General features: G+C 41.8%; 1 protein-coding gene across 1 annotated transcript in view; it reads left to right on the top strand.

Annotated features, from left to right (window-relative positions):
• The window catches only part of PXDN (peroxidasin), a 584,135-nt gene that overhangs the window by 327,836 nt on the left and 242,626 nt on the right, over positions 1 to 13,673 (top strand). The window contains exon 10 of the mRNA XM_069235854.1: positions 6,605 to 6,877. Coding sequence (XP_069091955.1) covers positions 6,605 to 6,877 — 273 coding nt within the window. The remainder of the gene's footprint in view (positions 1 to 6,604; positions 6,878 to 13,673) is intronic.

Here is a 13,673-nt window from a genome sequence, read left to right as displayed (position 1 = left end):
GAGACAGGCCGGTAAGACTGGGGCCAAAGCAGTTGGTGTCTTCTGTTCTTCTTCTGCAGGGGTTTTTCAGCTCAGCAGTCCTCTCCTTCTTGTAGTTTCAGTAATCTAACTTCTTAGGTTCAGGGGAGGCCTTAAATACTAAATTTAAGGGCGTGTTTAGGTCTGGGGGGTTAGTAGCCAATGGCTACTAGCCCTGAGGGTGAGTACACCCTCTTTGTGCCTCCTCCCAAGGGGAGGGGGTCACATCCCTAATCCTATTGGGGAATCCTCCATCTGCAAGATGGAGGATTTCTAAAAGTTAGAGTCACTTCAGCTCAGGACACCTTAGGGGCTGTCCTGACTGGTCAGTGACTCCTCCTTGTTTTTCTCATTATTTTCTCCGGCCTTGCCGCCAAAAGTGGGGGCCGTGGCCGGAGGGGGCGTGCAACTCCACTAGCTGGAGTGTCCTGCGGTGCTGGCACAAAGGGGTGAGCCTTTGAGGCTCACCGCCAGGTGTGACAGCTCCTGCCTGGGGGAGGTGTTAGCATCTCCACCCAGTGCAGGCTTTGTTAATGGCCTCAGAGTGACAAAGGCACTCTCCCCATGGGGCAAGCAACATGTCTCGGTTGTGGCAGGCTGCTGGAACCAGTCAGCCTACACAGATAGTCGGTTAAGGTTTCAGGGGGCACCTCTAAGGTGCCCTCTGTGGTGTATTTTACAATAAAATGAACACTGGCATCAGAGTGCATTTATTGTGCTGAGAAGTTTGATACCAAACTTCCCAGTTTTCAGTGTAGCCATTATGGTGCTGTGGAGTTCGTGTAAAACAGACTCCCAGACCATACTCTTATGGTTACCCTGCACTTACAATGTCTAAGGTATTGCTTAGACACTGTAGGGGCACAGTGCTCATGCACTGGTGCTCTCACCTATGGTATAGTGCACCCTGCCTTAGGGCTGTAAGGCCTACTAGAGGGGTGACTTATCTATACTGCATAGGCAGTGAGAGGCTGGCATGGCACCCTGAGGGGAGTGCCATGTCGACTTACTCGTTTTGTTCTCACCAGCACACACAAGCTGGCAAGCAGTGTGTCTGTGCTGAGTGAGGGGTCTCCAGGGTGGCATAACACATGCTGCAGCCCTTAGAGACCTTCCCTGGCATCAGGGCCCTTGGTACCAGAGGTACCAGTTACAAGGGACTTACCTGGATGCCAGGGTGTGCCTATTGTGGAATCAAAAGTAAAGGTTAGGGAAAGAACACTGGTGCTGGGGCCTGGTTATCAGGCCTCAGCACACTTTCAATTCAAAACATAGCATCAGCAAAGGCAAAAAGTCAGGGGGTAACCATGCCAAGGAGGCATTTCCTTACAATATAGTTTTCTCCTTTGTTTATTTTAAGAGGAAAGGTGATGTTACATGTGCTGTAACTGTATATTTGTTTGTTTACATTTGTAAGCTTACCGCTTGTCTGCACTGAGTGTGTGGGGTTCCAAAAGACTCACAATATTTCTTCACTTGCACTTCATTCCATTGCCCAGCGCTTTCCTGTCCAGTCATAGGCTTTCGCTCTTAATAAACTTCAAAACTTTGCTGGTATAGAACCTTCATTCTATTTCTGCTGTTTTAACACGACAAGAGCCACTTCCGCAGTAGCTCTGAAGTTTCTTGGCCTCTTAGCTTCATGCATCCTCCTTGTCACATGTACGCCCTGCAGTGGAACCTGAAATCCCATTAAGACACAGCATCTAGGTCTCTGAGATTATAGCGCAAGATCTACAGTGTTGGATGACTTATAGCAAATTCTCGTGCAACAGGCCACTCCAACTTTGCTACTGATAACTGCCTCTGGTGACAGAAGCATTGCAGCTGGGTTGGGATGGTCAGCTGAGGGAAGTAGTGATTAAGGGCCTTTAGTCTCCAGTAGAAAACCTGCTCCACATCAACTGACTGGATCTATGGGCATCAGTTTGGAATTGAATGCTGTCTGCCTGCCAGTGGAGGGGGCTGATGCAGATTCTCACAGACAACAATACCTCCATGTCGGACTGCTACAAGCAGGGCTGAGTGGGGTCCTGGGCTCTGTGTCCCTGAATTCCAAAGTGGATAAACTGAGCAAATGTTATCTTAATCATAAGTGGTGTCTACCTCCGGAGGAGGTACATGGTGTCAACTACCGGTTAGTAGAGCCCTAGCTAGAGCTTTTGATCACCTTCGAACACAGAGGGTCAGAAGTTTTGTGTGGTGAAGTTACAGTGGGAGCACTCGTTAGGAGACCCATACTGGCTAGACTTGAACAAGGGGCTTTGTACTCCATCCTGTGTCCACCTCTCTTGTCCCGAATTCTGTAGAAAATCAAGAATGAGTGAGCCCAACTCATTCTAATTGCTCTAGATTGGTCACGTAGTAGGTGGTACTCAGAACATCTAAGCATGAGCATCTGCTCTTAGATTAGGTTACAACTTTGGGGTTACCTCCTGTCTCAGAAACTGGGCAGGCTCCTCCACTCACGCTTCCACAACTTCCACCTCCACTGAATAGTGGAAATTGACTGCATTTGATTTGCTATCTGAAGTGGTTGGTATCATCCTCACCCTCAGACGCATCTTCTCGAAAGCTATCTACACTGAGCACTGGTACAAGTTTGTAACCTGGTGTGGTGCCTGGGACACTCACCCCTGACAAGCTCTAAAAGGTTGTGGCCTCTACATTTCATCTTTTGAGATGAGGTTTAGTAAACGTTTGAAACTTGTTTTTTCCCAAACTTTTTGTGATGCCCCAGTGGGACCTTCACTTGGTCTTGCCGGTCTTCAAGTGTATGTTCTTCAGGCGAATGAATAATCACTTGTTGCATCTCCTGACTCTGAAAACTCTTTCTCATTGTGATTTTGTCATCATATCACGTGAGTGAACTTCCAGCACTTTCAAAGCAACTGCCTTACATCACCTTTTTTCAAGACCGATTGGTGCTGAGGACTCAGTTGCCTTCTTATTAAACGTTGTGACGCCCTTACACTTTGGGGAATTGATCACTCTGCCTCCATTCTTTGCTCCTCCTCGTCCCTCAAAAGAGGAATAGAGACTCCATTGTTTGAACCCCAAAAGGGCTTTACATTTTTACATTGATTGACCATTGGTTTGGAAAATCAGCTTTTTCTAGTGAAAAGAAATGGAAGGCTGAGCAGAAGATAACCCTGTTGAGAAGTATAGTCCTCTGCATCAGGATCTGCAATGGATTGGCCAAGAAGAAACCCCCACAAGGGCTTAGCACCCATTCTGCCAAGGCTGCTATCACTACATCAGCACAAGGGTTACCTGTTCTTTCTCTTTGCCAAGCTGTGTTGTGGGCTTCAGTGCATATGTCCACAAAACACTACTGCTTTGACAACCAGCTATGGTGGAAAGGACACTTCGCCCACTCGATTCTGAAAGACTTTTTGTTTCAAGTCCACTCAATCAACCCTCAACCCTTGTGAGGTACTACTTTGGGATCTATTCTAAGGTGAGGAATCTGCAGTTAAAAATAGCCATCGGAAGAACAAGTTCCTTACCTTTAGTAACCCTGTTTCTTGGGGACACCCTTATCTAACATTTGATTCCGCACTGCTCTCCCACCCCCCCATCCAGTGAAATAGCCACTTTTTTAGCACCTACAACAATCCCAAGTTAGTGACCAGCACAATGATACCAGCAGCTGTTCACGCTCTGTGTCTGAGGGCAACGAAAGAAAAAGAGATGTGAAACTGATGTCAAGCGCATAGGGTGGTGCTTTCTGTGTCACTCCCCTCTGTCACTTCCTGTGTGGTATGGTGACAGAATGCACATCTGCATGCATACAGTGTGGCACCGGGGGATATTCTGTGATGAGGAATCCATGCATAGATAGAGTACCCTCATAAAAGAGCAATATTGAAGGTACAAAACTTAGGGTCGGATTTAGAAATCGGCGGGCCAGATACTCCCTCACAACAGTGACTAATATCCTGTCCGCCAAAATCTAAATCCAATAGGACATAATGGCATTTAGATTTTGGCAGACCGGATATCCATCACCATTGTGACAGAGTAACTTGTCTGCCGAGTTCTAAATCGGGCCCTTATTCTTTTTTTACTTTCCCTATGAAATGTGTGCACTTGAATTCTGTATCTTATTTTCGTCTGTGGTGCTCAAAACCTCCGTTGAACAAATTATGTATAGTAACTTGTTATTTTTAAACTTTGCTATTACATGTGTGCACTTGGATTCTGTATTATAGTTATTCTCTTATACAGAGTCCAGAAACTCTGGTGAACGGAGGATTTTATAAATACCAATATAAGATAACATAACAAAACGTGAGCTTTAGTAACATGCTCTATCTTTCAGACTTAGTTCATAATTATCAATAACACTTGGTAGTGCCAAAAAGAAAAACAAATAATATATTGATGTATAAAACAGGATAAAATGAACAACAATATCTTTTCATCTACAGTAATACTGTGTTTTACTATGATTTTGATTGTAATAAATCATTTTAAAATGAGTAAACATGGTGTTTGTAGGACCCTACCAAAGGAGCGATCAGAGAAACCGAATGCAAATGTGATGGACCTCTCTTGAAAAGAAAATTGGAAACAAAACGACGTTTTTAATATTACTCACATTACTCAATACTACAAATGCTGTATATCTGCACTGCAGAGTCTGCACTATTGGGAAAGGAACAATATTTGTATGCATGTACTTCATGTTGTGATATATACAACTTGCACAGAAATGACTTCCAGACATAAGTGAGCGGAATTCCAAATGAGGCAGATACACGTATATGTGCCTCATTTGAAATTCCGCTCACTTATGTCTGGAAGTCATTTTTGTGCAAGTTGTATATATCACAACATTGCATAGAAGCTTGGCATGAATTCAGAGGTTTGGCTTTCTCTGTGAGTCAGATCCAGAGAGAGTTGTTTATCACGGACTCATTTCATGCGTGTTGGGAGAAACAAATTTTACAATTGGAGAGCTTAGCATATTAACATCAAAATGGCTTTATCTTAGCCAGAGAGCTAGAGGATTTTGTAGGGTATAGTTTATATTGTTTCTCTTTCTGCATTAAAGTGTGCCAATTTTTCATGTCAATTGTTTTACTAAATATTAGAGAGGATTCAGTCTTTTAAGCTTCTAGTAATCTATCCTTGTCAAATATGTTTTTGATACCCCATTCGTATCATTTAGTAAAAGAAACCAAAATGTGCATTCTTCCTGCTTTTTACCTTTTTATTAGTTGTCTTACTCGCACTCAAAAGAGAAACATACCCAATGCACAAATATTTTGAGATAACCATTGAATGACTCAACGAAAACTATATTTCTGGCCCCAGTGAATCAGCAAATGTGCTCAGAGGTCAACCGTAGTTTGGTCAAACAGTTTGCTGCATCTGTGTGATTACTATTTACTTTAGAACAAATTAGAGACTTTTTAGCATACAGAGCAGTTTCAGAATGTAAAATAAATAAATAGATTCCACAATCACCATTTCACCATGTTCCCTAATTCACACTTATACCCTTCCTTCACTTAATTTTACTCTCCCTGATAACTTCTCCAGCAGCACCTTGGTTTCTCTCCTCTTTGTTTTCCTCCACCTCAAACTTTGCTTCTCTTCCATCTCTGCACCTTCTTCCTTTCACCTAAAAGGTGTAAATGCTTATTTAATCAATTATGTTTGTATGCTTGGAAATGGCTCAACTTATCTCATAGCATTACTGTGTAACTAACTGTAAGTTCACTGTAAAGAGATTTATGGTCTCTTATTCATTTACTCTGCGACATATGCTGACATCTATTTGTTAGAGCAAAGTTATATAGAAATGTTAGACAAATAAAAAGAAGTGACAGTTTTCCTGTTGAAGGTAGAAAAATTCAGTTCAGTATAATAAAAAGTGCAAAGTGTATGAGCATGGTAAATGGCGAATGGAGTAAATAGGGTAATCAGTGGCACTGGAAGTGATTAAGTAAATACATATTTTACCTTTGCTTGGTTGAGTGTTAGGCAACATGTGACCATCTAGTGGCAGATGGATTGTAAACAATGCAAGATGTTTAACTGGAGGAATATTGAGTAGATGGGTAATGTGTGGTGTATTTAGATGACGTTAGCTGATTATTGATCTTGAAAGTTAAATGAAGAGATGATCCCCTTTAGAAAAGTAGTATAGAAGATGAATAAGAAAAGTGACCCTAAATGGAGCACTGGATTGCTCCAGTAGGAAATGGTAGAAAGATTTGCTGTTTCCTCGCCATGAGTTAATGGAAGTGCCAGGAGAGTGTCATCCCAGAAATCTCCAGGTTGTGAAAAGATGTGTGGTAGTCAACTATGTGAAAAGCAGGGTGATGGGTCTAGAAGGATTGGGGTCAATAATAGATCAGCAAAACTGAGTGTTGTTGATGTGGCAAGAAAAAATGAGTGTTGGCAACATGATAGAGAGTAGTTTTACTAGATTTTAAATGTCCTGTACATATTAATTCTGAAGTGAACTACTCCACCACTGTTCTTATGTCATTCATGTTTTCCTACCTAATGCTTCTATAATTGTATTTGAAAAACTAAATTCTAATAGATGTGTATATTTTTCTTTAAACAGTTAGGCCTACTTTTGTGATTCAGCCACAAAACACTGAGGTACTGGTAGGAGAAAGCATCACTTTGGAATGTAGTGCTACTGGCCAGCCTCAACCACGCATAACATGGACAAGAGGTGATCGGACTCCATTGTCAAGCGATCCTCGCATCACCATAACTCCATTTGGAGGTCTCTATATCCAAGACGTGAACCAGGCTGATGGTGGCGAGTATACTTGCTTTGCAACAAACAGCGTTGATACTATACATTCAACTGCTTACATCATTGTGCAAGGTGAGTGACTTAAGCATGAAATATTCTGCATGCTAGAGAACTAGAGAAAATGTAAAGGGACACATCTATCCGATTTTAGTGTATTACACTGCAAGTTGATCTGTGTATTTGTTGGTTCCCAGGGACCTGATTTATGTTTGGAAGATTGTAATTCTACTGTGCACCAGAAAGCAGTGTGTGGGTGTATGTGTTGTAGTCCTAACGCTGGGTGTTATTGTTCCTACTGCTATGATCCAAGAGAGGTGCAGTGCATAGCATAACCAAAGGAAATGTATCCAAAATAGAATCACAATCACAATACCTAAGTCCTATAAGTGGAAAGACATTCTAATTAACACTGAGCATTAATTGTGTGGGAATGGCAGCAAGGTGAGTGCCTCACCAAAGGATGGTTATATGAGTTGCAGGTAGCTTGGATCTAAAATATGCCTATTTAAGACCAGTATTGGCAAAGCCATTCGGTCTTGCCTTTGAGACCTATGAGCTTTCCAGTGGTTCTAGCCATGCTCTACAGCATCCATGATGTTGTGCAGCTTAGCTTTTAAAAAAGAAAACAGAAAAAAGGCCAATTACACGAACATCCACATAGATTTGTAGGTGCATGCACCAGGATTGTTTATGTACACAAAATGACTAGAGCCCCTCTGTGGCAATTTTTTTTTGATGATTTAAGTTGGATCAGTACAAAAAAAGAGAAAAATATAATGTGGGTGGCAAAAACAATATGGCGGGAGTAGGCAGAATCACGGAGGGTTTGGGAAACAATGCGAGGCCAAGGGTGGGGAAATACGACACAAAGGGTGGGGGATGGAACATGGAGAGCACCATGGGGGTAGCAAATGGAGAGGGAGAAATGTGAGGGGGAAACAGATGAGAGTGCGTGTAATGTGGACCTCTGGAGAAGCACATGGATGAAAAAGTAACGTGCCTCATGGAGGAGGGTGGTGAGAAGCAACACATGCGAATGTCAGAAGTACATCAAGAAAACACGCACACACTTACAGAGTGCTTAACAAAAGGAAAAAGTAGCACCTGAGAAGAGAGCACTGGAAGGACACAAGTAATGCACCCATGCTCAACGAGAGGAACAAACACAAGAAGATGAAGGAAACCCACACACACTGATTAATATGAAGCTCTCAAATGAAAGTGAAAATGTAGTCAACCAGGGGTAAGCATTGGGCAGGCTCTAAGCCCGCTTTAAGGTATTAATATATCATGCAAGAGGCATTACATGAGCTGTCTTTAGGCGAGACCTATTAAAACATGCTTTGGAATAGAACATGTGTCCTTTTTCGCCGGTTACAGCCGCAGGGATATGATCAGCAGATTAATCTCACAAGGCACCATGTAACCAATCTGTGACCTGAACCACTCGACTAGGTGACACTTCACCAAAATGCCCCCTATGTGCTATCTTCCCTTATTAACGTTTTCTGTAACTGGTTTGAATTATGCTTTGGCAGGTATAGTACCAGACATAAGGGATGTCATAATGCCAGATAGGCAGCCACTCACCCTAACATTTACTTACACCTCACTCCTCTTTACTCCTTGCATCACCTCTATTAAAAAAGCCAACAATATCAGGACTATGGTTTGAAATTCTAATCAGAAACATTTGTTAGCTATGCCACAGAAAGGTGCTGCTACTCTAGTCATAGGACAACGTTTTCAGTGGTAACCTTACCCACGTGACTTCCCCAGGTCTTCTGGGGACAAGTGATCTAAGTTCTTGGACCAGATTGTATGACCTCCGCTGGACGTCACACACACTGTATATATCACACTATGTAATAATCTCCACACTTTTGTGTTCAGATTCCAGTTAGGTGAGATGTGCATCAAATATAATGAAGTAGATTTTTACCACTACACTGTTTTGAAATGAAGGCTCCCTTGGGGACTTCAAATGGGTGACAGTTAAACAGGAAGGTTTGACTCAAACCATCAAAATGACTTCAATATGTATCCTGGTTTTCGAGCATCCATATTAAGAGGTATTAAAGTGCTTTCCCAAAGCCTTCCAGCCTCTTGCAAATTGTGGTGCAGTTAGATAACAAAGATGGCTGTACATTTCTGAAAATTTGATTTGGGTAATATTGAGAGGGGTCACTTACTTATATCCCACAACAATTTCCTGGTGCATGCAACTCAGCAGCTAAATTGTCAGAATTTTGTTTTTTAATGTTCATTCTTTACCTTCATATATAGACATCATTGGGATAGTTGAATGTCTTTGACTCTATAGCCTTTTAATGAATTTTATCTATTTCTGAGATTCATATGTCATGAGTGTCTGCTTCTGAATTTAGACTTAGAAATGTAAAGCTTTCTAGTCAACTGTACACTTTCTGCAATTAGTATCAGCATGTGCAAACCTTCAAAAATGAGAAATTGATATCAGTGACAAAATGGAAACATGCCTCAAAAATGTAAGACTGTTGCTTTTTGAAACGTTAAGGTCACAAGACACCAGTACTAGGAACGTAAGGCCTATGTCTGTACCTGTTAAAGTAAAGTGATACAATATTTTCACAAATTGTTTTTGAAAAACTAAACTTTGTAATGGTGAAGCTGACTGCAGTGTGCATGGCTGTCAGGCCAGCCATATTGCCATGAAAGTCAGGTACTCAAGTTAACATGTACTGAAAATCCAAACAAGGTTTTCACATATCATACAGCGTAGCTATACCTACCATGTAGCTGGCAACATATGTGTAGAATGAAAATATGTATACTTGTGAGGAGAAGTAGTATGTGGCAGATTTGTTACCTTAGAATAGGGATGGCCTACCTAGTGTCTCTCTGGATGTCATGCAACAGAGCAGATGTGTTTTGAACCTTGTTTTCAATGTGGACTACACAGTGAGCTGGCTATTGAGCGAAGGTGTCATGCTTCTTGCTAATGAGTGTACCAAGCATGTGACAATGATGGTTGTTTTCTTGAGGGAGGCTCATGATACGATAGAGCATAAATTAAGCTACTGTGCAACTGTGTATGTATAAGATGGCGAGCACTACCCACTAGAATGAGTAAGAGGAGCAAGCACTGATGGATGATCACAATGGTGCGATGGGCCGGGAGCCTTAGAGGGTCTAGTGCATATCATTACCCTGCACCAGAAGGCAGCCTTCCTAACGAACCACTGACAATATAAGAGAGATCTATCATCAAAGGGCAGCCATCCTAATGAAACTATGTAACGATGAAGGACCAACACTGCTACTTACTTATATGCCAAAGGTACTTTCTGTAGATCTCATCAGCAGTCTGTGAAGAGAGGGGTACGGATGTTGAAACTTTGTATCTGGAAACTTTTTAACACTTTACTGTGTTGCTTTGAAACCAAGAGAAACTATCAAATGGGGCAGTTGATGTCCTGATGCTCTTGTGAACCTGAATGTGAAGATGTTTACTCATAGAAAAACTACGTTAATTAGATAATGCACTCCAATTAAATTGGAATTAAAGTTCAAAGCGGTTTAACAGGTGATCAGAGCTGCATCATGCATATACAACACACATGAAGCAGACTGTCATGCAGCAAATAAGGATTTCTATTGGATGAATTGCCCCTATCTTCTTTAGATGTATATTAAAAATAATTGGGTGCAGTATTTGATTCCTTCGTTTATTTTTCCTCTAGATGGCAGCCAAATATACTTTGCATCAGGCAATGGTGGATTCTTGTCAGCAAATCCATACCTCTTTATTGCAGAGAAGGGGATAAAACAGGAAAACATCCTCTCTCCAATATTTTTCATCATTGCCAAGTAGGTCACTGGCCTGACATATTAGGGCCAATGAAGCCACCACTGGGGAATCTATGGACAGCACTAAGTGTACACGTCTGCTATAAATGGATGACATTGTGTGTATGTCAGAATCCAAATGAAGAGATTCAATAACCTTTAAACTAACAGGTTATTTTAAAAAAACAATGTATATAAACTACACTGGAGGAAAAAACCTACGTAAGGGTGAGTTTTTCGATCCTGTGATCCCAGTGACTTCTCCAGTGGCATTAAAAGTATCTTGCATTCCTCATAATTGGGCTTCTATCACCGCAAATGATAAAGTGAACCTTATTGTGGATGCTTTTGGCACAAGTTTGAGGTAAAACTTGGTGTTTTGATAGGGACATTTTTGATTCAGCCACAAGATCCCAAATAATTACCACGTGTTTTGCATGCACGTATATGTATGTTAATCCAAACATTGGGGAAAAAGGTTTTAAGATGGTCTCACTACCTAAGGTGAACTGCTTGGCATGATACTCCTGACACATGCACTTAAATATTTCTGAAATGCCGCACCACTCATATCAAACGTCTTGTGAAAATGGCAGACCAAAAAATGTATGAAACTCTTGTACAAAAGATATACAATTGCAGAGGTTTGGAAGTTCTGACTGTAAAACTCTTTATGCGGGCCCTAAAGTATGCCCAGGTTTCCAAGATGGAAATAGCTGCAACAGAGAGGCTGGCATCATTCTTGTAGTAAAACCTCAGTCTGAAGCCTATCATGGCACTAGATCAGGTCGAGCAGACTCTGAGACTGTGGTGACTTTAGATCAAACAGTAGACTACCAAAAGTAATGAGGTCACTAAACTTTTAGGTCTAAGCAAAGGTTCAGTAATTTAAAACCTGGTCCTCATACTTATGGCTCAAATCAGACAGGCTTAACTCAGAGAAAACGTCTAAAGCATTTAGAAGTGCCAAAACACAAAAAATGTCAAAATCAACACACATTAAAAATTTGATTCCATACTTGAAAAATACAGAAAATTATAATAAACAAAATGACACCAAATGACAAAAATCAAAGTAGGAACTTAATTATCTTCAAAGTGTTCTGCCCTGTTAGTCATACCTGTGCGTGCCCCCTCTATTGTCCTGCTACCCAACAGACACATGCCCAAGTGGGAGAGAAGCTGCTCCCTTACGGGTTTTGGATGACCAAATGGAAAGGCTCGCTCTTTTCCTTGGCCGCACCTCTAGGGTGGGCACGCGAGCTATGCACAAGGAAGGAAAGGTTATACCATCTTAGTTTTGGGTTGAAAGGGACAATGTGGGATTGTTTGCAATAGGGTACACAGAAACTGCTGCAAAAGTAGGAACATTGATCTATTGTTCAGGGAGGTGCCAGGTGTAGCCCCCACCCATAGGATGGTGCTAGACATACAAGTGGCACCCCAGGATACACTCTTTAGAATTCTTCTGGACCTGAAGCAGAAGTACTGCACCTGCTATTGTGACCAGTGAAGAGAGCCCCAAGGGCCAGGCCTGCTCCCTCTAGTACTCAGGACTGAGAAGTGCATTCCAAGCATCAGTTAACTGGCTTCATGTGGATCTACAGGGACATAGAGGTGTAAAAAGCCTACTTTCTTGAGAGAACTTGCTGACCAGTTACAACTGGACCTGCACTGGTCTCTGTGGTGGCTTTTCTGGGTTAAATCCTGACCCGAAGTGCTGTTCCTGAGGTCCTGGAACACTAGACTGCACTCCCCTCACCTAACCCTAAAACTTGAGACTTGAAAACGTTTTCAAACTTTGTTGGAGAACCTACAGAATACCAAGACTAACTGAGGGTGCATTGCTGTGGGCCGTGCTTTGTCGCAGCTCCTGCTACGTTCTTCTCTGCAACAACAAGTCCAATTCAGTGGGTCCAACACCAACCAGCGTCCAACAGAGTCAAATGGTCTCTGGCTACAGCTTACAGGCTTGACCCATTGAAGGAATCTGACTTAAGGGAAAGAGACTAAAGTCCAAAGGTGAAAATGGTCACTGGATGCGGTGCTGAGCAGCATCCAGTCAATGTCGAAGGCTTCCTGGGCCTGAACCCCAGATTTCTCCACTCAGAGCTTTCCCACCTCCATCAGCTGCTTCGCCAAGACCTCGTCCTTTATCCAACAGTCGTCAATGACCCAGCTTTTGGATCCAGTGACAGGGCAGGTCTGTTCGAAGACCCGTTTGAAGATAATTAAGTTCCTAGGTATTGCCCAAATGGTCATCCTATAAGCGGAAAAAGTCCCTCCCCACAAACTATATTTTTGTCTCAGCTCTGGAAGCCAATTGTTACCTAATTGAGGACCCACTCAGCTTCTGGCTGACAGTTTGAAGCGCAAGCAAATACACTACTAGTTACTTTAGACTGACTTAGGGTACCTTTTGTAAAATATTTGTTATAAATCTAACTCTAACAGTAAATTGATTTTTTTATATTTTACTATACAAAGTAACTTTATATCTGGTCCCAATGCAGACACAACTTTATTAACTTTAATCAAGTATCCCAGTGTTTTCCTATGGCACAGTTAATGTAGCTACAGTTGAGACCTTTTCTCTGTAAGAAGATGTTTGAAATTAAATTTTACATACCCAACTTTTAAATACAATACACCCTGCCTTATGGGCATTCAAAGCCTACTTAGGGGGGAGTACCTTATAAATATTTATAATTAGGGCTATGGCCCGTAAAAAGAAGTTATTTTGGCAGGTCAAACCTGTACAACCAAGTTACTGATGACACGCCTGCAGTCATGTTCTGCTTTTCCACTTTAGTGATTGTTCAACATGTCACTGCTGACATTTAACTTATTGGCCCTGGTTGCAATTTGTATCACAAGCTGGGAACTTAGAGGTATGTTAAATGTGCTAATCAGGAATACATCCAATTTCAACATGTTTTTAGGAGTCCAAGCACAGACACTGGAGCCTGGTTAGCAGAAAACAAGCAACATCAGTCCAGAAAAATTGAGGCGATTGTGAAAAAAGAGGTATTTTCTTACA

Source organism: Pleurodeles waltl, chromosome 5, assembly GCF_031143425.1.
Source record: "Pleurodeles waltl isolate 20211129_DDA chromosome 5, aPleWal1.hap1.20221129, whole genome shotgun sequence".
In the NCBI taxonomy this organism is placed as follows: Eukaryota; Metazoa; Chordata; class Amphibia; order Caudata; family Salamandridae; genus Pleurodeles; species Pleurodeles waltl.
This window is presented reverse-complemented; position numbering and strand designations above follow the sequence as displayed.